Source organism: Penicillium nucicola, assembly GCF_028828085.1.
Source record: "Penicillium nucicola strain IBT 29836 chromosome Unknown utg000002l, whole genome shotgun sequence".
Lineage (NCBI taxonomy): Eukaryota > Fungi > Ascomycota > Eurotiomycetes > Eurotiales > Aspergillaceae > Penicillium > Penicillium nucicola.
In genome coordinates, this window is record NW_026643126.1 from 1,366,263 (window position 1) to 1,379,237 (window position 12,975).

At 50.8% G+C, this 12,975-nt stretch overlaps 4 protein-coding genes across 4 annotated transcripts; 3 read left to right on the plus strand and 1 right to left on the minus strand.

Moving 5' to 3' along the window:
- Positions 1-405: 405 nt before the first annotated feature.
- Positions 406-2,314, plus strand: N7511_002285 (FGGY-family carbohydrate kinase; the record flags this gene model as incomplete). The annotated part of the gene is made up of 3 exons (XM_057124710.1): positions 406-546; positions 624-1,184; positions 1,256-2,314. 3 exons carry the CDS (start codon positions 406-408, stop codon positions 2,312-2,314), a joined length of 1,761 nt encoding a protein of 586 aa, XP_056986869.1.
- A 407-nt stretch (positions 2,315-2,721) lies between these two features.
- On the plus strand, positions 2,722-4,951 carry N7511_002286 (uncharacterized protein; the record flags this gene model as incomplete). The annotated part of the gene is made up of 4 exons (XM_057124711.1): positions 2,722-2,945; positions 3,001-3,080; positions 3,137-3,775; positions 3,837-4,951. 4 exons carry the CDS (start codon positions 2,722-2,724, stop codon positions 4,949-4,951), a joined length of 2,058 nt encoding a protein of 685 aa, XP_056986870.1.
- A 201-nt stretch (positions 4,952-5,152) lies between these two features.
- Positions 5,153-6,827, minus strand: N7511_002287 (uncharacterized protein; the record flags this gene model as incomplete). Its single annotated transcript, XM_057124712.1, has 5 exons — positions 5,153-5,988; positions 6,043-6,311; positions 6,369-6,540; positions 6,592-6,652; positions 6,705-6,827. The coding sequence occupies 5 exons, from the start codon at positions 6,825-6,827 to the stop codon at positions 5,153-5,155; spliced, it is 1,461 nt and encodes a 486-aa protein (XP_056986871.1).
- A 2,419-nt stretch (positions 6,828-9,246) lies between these two features.
- N7511_002288 (PT repeat family protein) lies at positions 9,247-12,930 on the plus strand (the record flags this gene model as incomplete). Its single annotated transcript, XM_057124713.1, has 1 exon — positions 9,247-12,930. The coding sequence occupies one exon, from the start codon at positions 9,247-9,249 to the stop codon at positions 12,928-12,930; it is 3,684 nt and encodes a 1,227-aa protein (XP_056986872.1).
- Between the last annotated feature and the right edge of the window lie 45 nt (positions 12,931-12,975).

Sequence of the window (12,975 nt, forward strand, 5' to 3'; positions counted from 1 at the left end):
AATATGCGCCACACTGATCACACCTACTGCAGCCCTATTTTCAATTCGCCACGGAGAAACTTGATAGTCAGCCGCTGGTATAACCATGACCTAGAATGCAACATAACTATCGATAAGTACCATGTTTTGCCATCGATAGACTTAGAGGTGGCTTTGCTCTTGATCCACTCGCAAGTGAGCCGTCTATTTGTGGACGGGACAAACGGCGAAATGCCCGCGAAGTATGCACCAGTTCATATACCTGCTTTGCTTACAGCCCCATTTTGAATCTGCTGTTGATATTTGTCAAAATTTGCTTGAGTATGATGGTCCCATTTATAGTGCGAAATCTTTCCGGTTCCAACCTCTCCTAGTCTCGCCAATTTCTCTGTGCTACTTCACTATCCCGACAATCTCCCCGACACCATGCAAATCAAGACTGGATATTATATTGGAATCGATGTGGGAACAGGGAGCGCACGCGCCTGTTTAATTGACCATACTGGCGAGATTGTCAGCGTTGCTTCTGAGAATATTGGTCTTTGGCAGCCAGAACAGGACTATTACGTATGCGTCAACTCCAAATGCTGGAATTGTACCTCTCATCTGCATGTTTGAAAAACTGACCGACATCGGAATTATAGGAGCAATCGACCACTGATATCTGGCGATGCATTTGCCTGGTTGTCCGTCGAGCCCTAGAAGAGCACAATACGCCGGCATCACAAGTCCACGGCATCGGACTCGACGCCACATGCTCCCTATGTCTTTTCTCATGTGAGACTGACGACCCTATCTCTGTCACCGCGCCCGACTTCAATACAGAACGCAATGTTATTCTCTGGCTGGATCATCGTGCATCGAAAGAAACGGATATCATAAACGCCACCGGTCACAAAGTCCTGCGTTATGTGGGAGGAAAGATGTCTCTTGAGATGGAGATGCCCAAGATTCTCTGGTTGAAAAACAACATGCCTAAGGAGACCTTTGCTAAATCCAAATTCTACGATCTTGTCGATGCTCTCACACATATTGCGACGGGTGGGGAGGCGAGAGGCTTCTCTAGTATGGTCTGCAAGCAGGGGTATCTACCGAAAGGTGTCGAAGGGAGTGAGAAGGGCTGGCAGGAGGACCTCCTGCAGCAAATTGGATTGGGAGAGCTTGCTGGAAATGGGTTTGACCGAATTGGAGGTGTTAACGGAGAGGTATGTATTCATGAAAAATACTCAGATTGAGTTCCATTGTTGAAATAGTCATATTGACACCGGGTTACTAGACTGGTCGACACTTGAACGCAGGTGACCTTGCCGGCACTCTTTGCGAGAAGGCTGCTAATGAGCTGGGCCTTCTGCCGGGTATTGCGATCGGAAGCGGTGTCATTGATGCATATGCTGGATGGATTGGTACTGTTGGTGCTAAGGTTGATATGAAGCAGCAGTCAACACCAAGCATCAACTTAGACTTGGCTTTCAGTGGAAGGATGGAAGCATTCTCACGACTGGCTGTGGTTGCTGGAACGTCATCGTGCCATATCGCTATGTCTCCTAGGCCTGTCTTTGTGCCTGGTGTCTGGGGTCCGTATCGAGATACGATCTTCCCGGATTGTTGGATGGCTGAAGGAGGTCAGTCTGCGACCGGGCAGTTGCTCAAGCATGTGCTTGAGACACACCCGGCATCTAAGCAGGCACTTGCCAGTGCTGAGAGCGCTGGGATGAACATATTTGACTTTCTCAATATTCATCTTAGCCAGCTAGCAGTCGAAAAAGGCGTGCACTGTGTAGCTGATCTAGCGCGGCATTTCTTCTTCTATGGAGACCTGTTTGGAAACAGGTCCCCGTTGGCAGACTCTAAGATGAGAGGTTCCATGATTGGCTTATCAAGTGATATCTCGATTGACAGTCTCGCTATTCAGTATTATGGCACCCTCGAGTTCATCGCTTTACAAACCAAACAGATTGTCGACGCGATGAATGACTCGGGGCACCATATCAGTCACATTTTCATGTCGGGGTCACAATGCCAGAATGATATTTTGGTCAATCTGGTTGCCTCATCTTGTAACATGCCTGTCGTGGTTCCGAGATACATCCATGCTGCTGTCTGCCATGGTGCTGCCATGCTTGGTGTCAAAGCAGCCACGGTGAATGCGGAGGGCAAGACGATTGATTTGTGGGATGTGATTGATGAAATGAGCCAGCCTGGTAAAGCATTCTACCCTACAGAGGATAAGCACGAAAAAGCTCTGCTTCGGGCTAAATATCAGGTCTTCTTGGATCAATGTGTGAGGCAGCGAGAGTATCGAGCCATTGTGGACGATGCGACCGGCGATTCTTAGATTTTAGGTTATAAGATCCAAGGAATGTTATTTTTCTCAAATTTGTGTGGTAGAAAAATTATTGAATTGCACTTTTGTAGTGGTTTTCAACGTCGTTCGCATGAAAGTGTCACATCTTTATAGAGGCATGTTTACCCTAATGGGGACCACACTAGCTAACAGAGGTTTTCCAAGTATCTACCAGTGCATATTGAACGTAACTACACACCAATTGACTCATCACAGTAAATAACCGAGTATAACGACCTTGAACTGGTAAATCACGTGTTGCCTCCAGATTTTTCGCCGGCTGTGATTGGTCAACACGGGGGATTTCTGGGGAACTACCGCTTACCCCGTACATCGGAGTAGAACAGACTCATTTCTCCTATGATTCATTTGGCTTCTGCATCATCACTACCAAGACAATGGACCCAGAACTTGAATCGAACTCATCAAGATCAGACGGTCACGAAGATGACCAGCCACCACCCAAGAGGGTAAAAAGAGGTCCAGTTCGTCGAAAGCCGGCTTGCCAAACGTGTCGCCGGCGAAAGGTGCGCTGTGACAATGGCCAGCCAGCCTGTGGTTTCTGTTGTGCCAATGAAACCGAGTGCGTATATGTTACTCGCGGGGATGATGGGTGTAAGCAGTATGTTTTCCCGGTTATGACTCTTATCAAAAGTTATACTTAACAATGTGACCAGAGACTTGAAGCAAGTCCTGAAGAAATTGGACACACTATCCCAAACAGTTGAGCAGATGCAGAACATGCTCGGTTCGAGAGGTAGATCAAACCCCCCGCACCACAGAGTGTCAGACCCTGACAACTTGAAGCAATAGACACCTCTCAACCTAGCAGGTCTCCAGAACTAGAGACCCAAGACAGGCGTGGCAGTGCTCCTATAAGATCTGCAGAGCTACAAAAAGACTATTTGCGGATCCCTGCAGGGAGATGTAGTTCTGACACGGTGCTAAGCTGGCCAATCTTCCGCGGCCAATTTCGAGAAAGCTCTCTCATCACGACTCTGTTCCATTATTCACATGGTGCATCCGAAGACAGACCGACAGACTCATTGACTTTACCAGATGGTCTTCAATACACGCCAGATGAACAGATTCCAGCATTGGTGGATCGTTTTATTCAGAACGTTCACACCAAAAACCCAATACTGGATTTAGAATCTCTGATCCGGTCTGGAAGGCATGCAGCTGAATTTGGTCTTCAGTGGGATGCTCAGTCATGTCTTGTTCTACTGGCTTGCGCGCTGGGTTGTATCTCGCAACCGTTCGACACTTCGATCCAATTACCTCAGACTGCGAGATCTCTTCATGATGGGATTAGCTGGCAGGCCCCAGGATTCAACTCCAGCTCAGATACAAAGTTGCGCGAAGGAGAGGCTTTCTTTATGATGGCTTGCAGGAGAATCGGTCTCTTGCGGTACTCGGTCATCGGTGCCCAGTGCCACTTTTTTGCTGGAGGTATGTTGGAAGAAAAATACTGTTTGCGATGATGTCACTGTTCTAACAGCTCTCTTCACAGTGTACTTGATGTACACATTTCGCCCATTGTCGGCTTGGAATCATTTCTACCAGGCATCTACATTTTATCGACTACGCCTGAGACTGATCGACGGACTTGACAAGTCAGCTTATGAATCAGAGCAACCAGGAGCGTCTGTTGCCCAGCGTCTTGAACAAAGCCTATACTGGTCATGTTTTAAGTCCGAAGTCGAGATTCGCGTGGAGCTTCCACTGCCACAGTCCGCTATAGCCGAGTACGAGTACCCAGCCCTCTTCCCCACACCTCCCACTCTATCAGAGGAATACCTGAGGCGCAGAGATCAAGCATCTGATTGGATTAATGATAATGCAACTCAATCCCCGGAGGATGATCAATCCAGTCTGCCTGGACGAGGCGTCTACAGCCATGTTTCCAAATTATTCAATGAAGAGCAAAGCTGGTATTACTATCTTACGGAAGTGGCGTTGAGAAGGATGGGAAATCGAGTCCTGAACGCGTTCTACCGCGAAGCTCCATCCACATGGTCAAACATCAAGCCATTGATTCCGATAGCGCTCGAATTCGAATCTCAGATTAACGCATGGTTTGCAAATCTCCCGCCAGCAATGCAATCTTATGAGAATGACCCGATTATGGGCAATGCCGGACAAAGATACACAACAGACCTCCAAGGGTCAATATCTAGGGAATTGAGCTGGGCGCTCAGCAATCGCTTCCTTGAAATACGCCTATGGCTCTACCAGCCATTTTTATACTACGCAGCCCACCATCCTATGAGCACAGCATCTACAGCTCCAGATAATTCAACACCTCCGCTTGCTAGCGATGAGTTAGGTATAATCCAGGGCCTCGTTGAATCTGGATTAGATTGCTGCGACAAAATTCTCCAAGCGCGGTCGCTTCGCCATCGACATCATGGAATCTGGTTTGATCTGCGAGCTTTGGTGACTGCTTCACTAATTTTCATTGCCTTGGCAAGGAGCGGGAATGTCATTATTCCCAGTATTCATCCCGGCGGCCTTCAGAGTCACTTGCGTCGGACACTTGAGGCCTTGATCTACTGGGAAGGTGAAGCACCTGATATTAAGAAGGCTCGAGTGACGCTGGACAACCTACTCCGAGAGCTAAACTAGATGTCAGCCTCAGAAGACTTCCCCTAAGAGTCTGACCGGGAAGTTTCCCGGAAGAGATAGATCTAATAGATCCTTTTAGACGCCAAATCAATCATGAGCGATTATCGAAATCTAATATTCGAATAGCATGACAATCATGAAAGAAATCAATACATCAGTGAATAACGCACACATCATGGAAAATAAACCCATCCAATCTTTTCAAGTCAGATACCTAAACTTCGAATGATTATCACCCTCAGTGACATCAACTCTCTCATCAGGATCAACAACCCCATAAACCCGGTCCCGCCTCCGATTCTCATACTTCATCTGAAGACTCAACCCCAAAGCCAAGAAAGCAATCAACCCAGAGAATGCAGCACCGATTGCACACCCCATCGTATATAGCGGCGCATCAGAATCCGGGAAAACAGAACTACTAACCAAACTAGAACACTGACCGAAAACAGCCAGAAGAGCCATACCCGCCCCCTGCTTACTATCCCCGGCCTGGTTGTTAAGCATCCAAGTCACATTCAATGCGAGAGCAGGGAAGATTCCGCACGTTGCTAGCCAAACTCCTGCATACCGAGCTGCAGTTTTTGACTCATCTTGCACGCATGTCAGGAGGAGATACCCAATTGTCGCCATCGTCGCAAAGGCTGTAATGAGGACTCCTCGGTTTCCCCATCTATCCGAGAGAAAGGCGGCTGCTATGCAGCAAAGAAAGGAGACGAGGTAGGGCGGTGCTGATAGGCCCTGGGCGTTGATGGATGTGTAGCCCATGTGCTCGATGATTGTAGGGAGGAAGTTTGACAGGCATGCGAACGAGTAGTTGCAGCAGAAGTGAATAGCTGTGTGGATGTAGTTTTTGTAGTCTTTTAATCCGCTTAAGACCTGTGACCAGTGGACTTTGCTCTTTTCTGTTCTGTCGAAGGATTGAAGGCGCTCTACTGCTTCTTTTTGTTGTTTTTTGTCTAGAAAAGATGCGGTGCCTGGTGAGTCTGGGAGGAAATAGAACACTACGACTGAGAATAGGACTGTCGGCGCGCCCTCTGTTTACAGTCAGTGTCTAGGTAGGTGGAATTCGGTGGGTGATCGTGTCTCACCGATGATAAATAGGTAGCGCCATGGCTCTATAGACCCCTTGATATGGGTGATACCATAGGCAAGAGCAGAAGCGAAACAGTTGGCAATTGGAGACATGCCAAGGAGTAATGATACTCGGAGCCCTAGTTCCTTTCTTTGGTAGAACAAGGATAGGAAATATGGTGCACCGCAGCCAAAGACAGATTCGAAGAAACCCAACAACGACCGAGTTGCGAGAAGTTGAGCGAAAGTCTTGACTGCACCGCTACACATAGCAGCCGTGCCCCAGCTAGCAGCGCAATGGTTAAGAGTCAAAGTGGAAACAGCCTGAGATGTTTGAACTTACCAAATACAAAGAACAGCAATATACGAATGCGCCGGAAGGATTTTCCATAGGACGGTAGTCCACTCAAACACGATGTAGGAGATATAAAAAGCATATAAAACCCAAGACCATTGGTAATCACTGAGATTAAGATCTGTGTCGAGTCCGGCAGTTTTTGCATTGCCAATGTTCCCTGGTTATTTGTGAGCTAGGGGGCCATATGGATCACTGGAGATAGCTTCACCTCGATCTAAATAGGACAAAATGTAAAGAGTGCATACAATTGGCAAAACACGGCGGTCAAACTAGGAAACAGTAAGCAACACTTCTAAGCATCATAATAAATGCTCGATGAACCTTTCTGCAAATGGCCGACTGGCGCTCTAGAGGGATCGCCACCTGTGCTTGGTTCCTCTCCGGATCATTGGACTCCACAAGACGAGAGCTTGGACCCGGATCGACTCCAGTTTCGACTGTCATATTGAACTGTATTCAATGCTTTAGTTGACGAACGCTTGAATAACTGCGATCATTAAGAGCAGCAGCGATGGGAACAACCCTAAGTTGAAATATGTTCATCCCTTGCTGATCTTGCTGGTCAATGCGCGGCAATTATTGCTTTTGATAAACACATAGTTCGATGCCGGTCCAATGAAACTGCAGAAGTCACACTTTGGCGCTTACAGTTTCTCAATGCCATTCGGCAAAAGAGCGAATAGAGTCAAAACTGATGCATATTCTAGGTTCCTCGCAAACGGCAAGTTACAGCGTTTTTGAGTCAAAAGGTATTGAAGAGGGCGATAGAAGGAACTTTTTGATATAGAGCTATGGAAACTATTGAATTGTTCTTTAAGATACGAGAGATGTTACCCAAGGTAGAAAAGGTTACTTTCCAACATGTTGATGCAGTCAGCTCTTATGGCCTGATCTGGGGTATAGCATGGCTGAGACGACTGCCCTCCATAGACCATATAGAATTCATCTTCCACAATCCTATAACCGACCTGAATTTCAAGATAGGATTGAAAGAGAAGACCATCGCGTTAGTTAGAGATCTGTATGCTTGATACCTCCTTCGATGCCATGCTAATCGGAAGACACCTCGAGATGGCACCAATTCCACTCCTCCAACGGAGCCAGACGTACAGCAGCCAAAGCGTAGACGTGGCGTGCAAGCTCCTGATGCCGGACAATTCCAGTTGCCTAACTTGAGCAGCGACGCGCCAACCCTGCTACAATTCGTTAGATCCCGCATCTCTAAGCCTCGTACTGCATATTGAGCAGACGCTCAGACAAAATCAGGAGAGTAGAAGCCCTGACCTCGCCGATGAGGTCACCGGACTCGTCAAGAATTTTGGCCTAGGCACTTAAGTCAAGATCCAGAGAGCCACCAAATACCTTACCCGAGTCAACAGACGTCCATGATAGTAGGAAATCCTTTGAGTCCATCATGCAAACGAAGCCTTCGTCCAAACAGAACACATCATGTATGTATAGGCTGTGGCATAATACGCAAGACCAGGATGAAGTCTCCCGATCAAACACAGGGTTAGATTTGTATCGACTGGTCGTGCCCTAAATCCGGGATAGCCTGTAGATATACCGTGAATCACCGGCCCGAGGATCTAGCATCCCGGATACAGCCGTCGGCAACAATAAACGGCTCCTAGGTGTCGACCCCTAAACTGGAGACAATGAAAACGCCGACATCCAGAATGTGGAGTCAGCTTTTATATGAAGCCCCAAAATAACCCAGTACCCCTATCCTAAAGGCTCGGGAAGCCGATCCCCTGACTTGCATACCCACCACTGCACAACAGAATAGGGGAACAGGGGGGTCAATAAAGCCATGTCCGAGCTCAAATGACGCACCTGCGCTCCAACTTCAGAGAGTCGCCAGACGCAACAAAGAAAATAAGACAGTCAATGCGCGTGGGCGCCAACATGATCGCAAAGATCAGTATCAGGTACGCAATTGGTACCCAACCGTCCAAGCTTCAGGCAGCCCAACTCAGTATAACGAGACACCAACATCGTATCGAGAGCAGATACTTAGAGTAGATAGTCAAGAAATGACGTCGGAAGTGGGCCGAATAATAAACAAAAAACCGAGTTTGATCCGTCGAGTTCCGCTCGTGTCATACCATGAACAATGAAGCCGAGTGGGACACCGAGTTTTCACTCTCTTTGTTATGCTTTTGCACATATGAGCCCTTTTTTGCGATTTCTCTCACATGCACATACTGTATGCATGGATCTACCATGACTCAGACGAGCTGACAGGTGGATAAGAAACACCTTGCAGGTCATAGCCTGTTATTGGTGCGTGTCTATCAATAATGGGTCTCCACGTTAGCGCATCCCGAAATTTTCTGGAGCTATTGAACGTTCACCTGGTGTGCAACTGTCGTAAGGAGGACGGCACAGGAGCTGTGTCGCTGTACATCCAGGTCGCACATCTCTTCTACAGTCACACTTTACTCTGGATGCGCTTTGGTCGCAGCGAAAGGACCTCGGTAGCTTCACCGCATATTGGGTGGAGATGAAAGCCCAAACGTTGTGCTATCGATTGGGCAACAGTTCAGTGGAGACGAGAATAGCGTGTAAAATGGGTAACAGTGTGGAAAAGTGTGTAAAGGAAGTGTACAGAAGGGCAGTTGGTCACTGTGACAACCCCCCACCTGGAGATCAGATGCTTGTCAGAGGGTTTTTTTTTTCTGCCTTCTGATTCCTTCTTCCTTCATCTCTGATATCTGATATCCTCCCTACTCTTTGCTCCGTGAGCTTGTGTTTTCTGTACAGCGATACTTAATCCTTTGTCAAGTGAAAATTTTCTTAATACCCACCTTGACCACTATTATTTTTTTACGACTTACGATTTTGACGACCCAAAAGTACCATGGCGACCGTTGAGCAGCTCCTTTTCCGTGCCGACAGTGATGTCTTGCTCAAAGAGCCTACCGTGGACTCTATCCCCGATTCAATTGTGCCAGATGAAAAATCTGCCACCGTCACCGCACCCGAAGTGACTGAGTCACCAGAGCTCGAAAAAGCTCCCACCGAGGAGCCTGTGACTTCGGAAGCTCAAGAAAAGATTGCCGATTCTACTGCGACATTGGTTGAAACCGAAACTGCGGAGAAGGAAGCACACATTGAGCCCGAACCTTCGGCCGAAAAGGCTGACAAGGTTGAGACCACAACCGATGCCGCGACAGAGGCCAAGGCCGACGAAAAGGAGGAGATCAACGAGTCCACAGCACCCACCACTGAAGAGGCAGCTCCTGCTCTGACATCAGAGAAGGAGGAAGCCCCCGAGACTGAGACCGCTGACGTTCCTGCAAAGGACGAGACTATCGAAACCGCCAAGGCCCCTGCTGCCGCCGAGGAGAAGCCCGTTGAAGCTACTACCGAAGAGATCAAATCCGAGGAAGCTGCACCAGTCGCCGCCGAACCCGAAAAGACCACAGAGACCCCCGCCGAAAAGGTTGAGGAGATCGCCCCCGAGACTCAATCTGCAGAGGCCACAGCGGAAGAGTCCGCACCTGTCGACGCTCCCAAGGAAGCCGAGCCCCAGCCCGAGGCCCCTGCCGTGGAGGAGACTAAGCCTGAAGAGGCCACCGAGTCAGTGATTGAAGAATCTAAGCCTGCGGAGGCAGCTGTCGAGGCCGTCGAGACCCCCGTGACTGAGGAATCCGCCTCTGAAGCCCCCGTTGAGGATGCTAAGGTCCCCGAAGAGGCTGCCGCTCCCACTGCCGAACCCGTCACCGAGGAGAAGTCCGTCCTTGAACCGACCACGGAGGAAACGAAGGCTGTCGAGGAAACCACTGCTCCCGCCGAGCCTGTAACTGAAGAAGTTTCCGAGTCGACTGCTGATGCCACCGCAAAGGAGACCCAAGTCTCTGAAGAGGCTGCCGCTCCCGTCGCTGAGCCTGTCACCGAACCGGTCGAAGAGTCAAAGGTTGAGGCCGTACCTGAGGCCACTGAGGAGTCTATCGCCGAGGAGCAGCCCGTTGAAGCTCCTACCGAGGAGAAGACTATCACCGAACCCGCCGCTGAATCTACCGAACAGGCTAAGTCCGAGGTCGCTCCCGAAGGCTCCGAGGAGACTGTTGCTGAGATTCAGGCCGAGGAGACTGTCGAGCCTACTGAGCCTGTCTCCGAGGAGCCTGCTACCAAGGAGGTCGAGGCCGTTGCTGAGTCCACCAAGGAGGAGCCCGAGGCCGAGATTGTCACCAAGGAAGTGACTGAAGAGGCTCCTATTGAGCAGCCCGCCGTCGAGGAATCGGTTGCCGAGCCAGTCAAGGAGGTTGAGGCTGTTGAGCCCGTTGCCGAGAAGACTGAGCAGGTTGTGGTTGTTGAAGAGCCTGCTCCTACTTCCGCTGAAGAAGAGACTGCTGAGACTCCTGCTGTCGAAACCCCTGCCGTCGAGGCCACCCCCGAAGTCGCCACTGAGACCATTGATGAGGCTACCCCCGCAGCTGTCGTCGAGGAGAAGGTCGAGGAGACCGCTGAGAAGACTGCCGAGGAGGTCTCTGCTGTCGAAGAGCCTATCGCTGAAGCTCCCAAGGAGGAAGCCCCCGAGGCTGTCCCTGTTGAGGCAACCGTCGTCGAGGCTACCGAGGAGACTCCCGCTCTCGTTGCTGAGGTCGTTAAGGAGACCACCGAGGAGGCTAAGGAAGTGTCCGAGCCTACTATTGAAGAGCCCGTCGCGGAGAAGGCTGTTGAGGAGCCAATTGCTGAGACTACGATTTCCGAGCCCACTGTTGACGTTGCTGTTGTTGAAGAGACCCCCGCCGTCGTTGAAGAGACTCCCGCCGCTGTTGCAGAGACCCCCGCTGCCGTTGAAGAGACTCCCGCAGTCGTTGAGGAAACTCCCGCCGTCGTTGAGGAGACCCCCGTCGTCGTTGAAGAGACTCCCGTCGTCGTTGAAGAGACTCCCGTCGTCGTTGAGGAAACTCCCGTCGTCGTTGAGGAAACTCCCGCCGTCGTTGAGGAAATTCCCGCCGTCGTTGAGGAAATTCCCGCCGTCGTTGAGGAGACCCCCGTCGTCGTTGAAGAGACTCCCGTCGTCGTTGAAGAGACTCCCGTCGTCGTTGAGGAAACTCCCGTCGTCGTTGAGGAAACTCCCGCCGTCGTTGAGGAAATTCCCGCCGTCGTTGAGGAGACCCCCGTCGTCGTTGAAGAGACTCCCGTCGTCGTTGAAGAGACTCCCGCAGTCGTTGAGGAGACTCCTGCTGACATTCCCGAGGACAATGCCGAGAAGGAGCCCGAGACTATCCCTACCCCTGTCGAGGAACCTGTCTCTAAGGATGCCGAGCCTTTGGCTGCTGAGGAAGATGTGGCTATTGGTGCTGCCGCCGTCGCTGCCGGCATTGCTGCTGTTGGTGCGGCTGCTGCCGCCGAGGAATCTTCTGACGCTGTCCCTGAGAAAGAGGTTTCTGAAATCGCTGCTGTTCCTGAGTCTGTTGCTGAGGAAATCGCCGAGACTGTTGCCGAGACTGTCGCCGAGGCTACCGAGACCGTCGCTGAAGCCGCTGTCGAGGAGCCCGTCACTGAGTCCACTGAGTCTATCGCTGAGCCCATCGCCGAAACTATTAAGGAGCCCGTCACTGAAGCCGTTGTCGAGGAGCCTGTCGCCGAGCCCGTCACTGAGACCGCTGCTGAGCCCATTGCCGAAACTATCGAGGCGCCCGTCACTGAAGCTGTCGTAGCTGAGCCTGTCGCTGAGACCGCTGCTGAGACCGCTGTTGAGGAGCCTGTCGCTGAAGTTGTTGTTGAGGAGCCCACCAAAGAGCTCGAGGTCACCCAGGAGGAGACTAAGATCGAGGAAGCTGCTGCCCCTACCCCGGCTCCCACCGAGACTGTTTCTGAGCCTACTGCTGTGAAGGAGGCCGAGCCCGTGGCTGAAGCTCCCGCTGAGAATTCCGTTGAGGAGGTCCAGCAGAAATCTGCCAAGGATGATACTCTTACTTCCGAGATCCTTGGTGGTACCGCTGCTGCCACTGCTGCTGCAGGTGTCGTCGCCGTCGGTGTGGCCGCTCTCGTTCATGAAGAGTCCCCTGCAAAGGACCAGAAGGATACTCAGGACGCTGAAGCAAGCAAGGAGCCTAGTGCTGAGACTGACAACCAGCCCGAGGTTCCCGCAGCCAACACTCAATCCCAAGACGGTAAGCCAGCACCGTTCTATCTCTCACAGCAGCCCTCTGCCATGTCGTTCGACACTGATCCCAGTCTTGCAGCCCTCGCTGGTGACCGCGATGCCTTGCTCAACAAGCTCAACCAGCCCTCCAGTGACAAGCTGGCCGCTACTTCCACCGACAAGACCGCCGAGCCCGTCCAGCCAGAGACCCAGCCCGCTACCGAGCCTACCCAGGAAACCACCGAGACTTCCAAGTCCTCCGACGCCCTAGCGCCCAAGAACAACGATGATGATGCTCGTCCCGCGAGCCAGAACCGGTCAGTGACTGCTGTTTCTCTGAATAATGCACCTGACAGCTGGCTCAAAGCCATCCTGCGCTCTGTCTTTTCGGGATTCTTTGGAACCATTTTCTCTCCTTTCCGTCGTGGAAAGTCTTCCAACTAGAATGCTCATCTCATCTTCCTGTATCCCCAATTTTCCAATAATTTC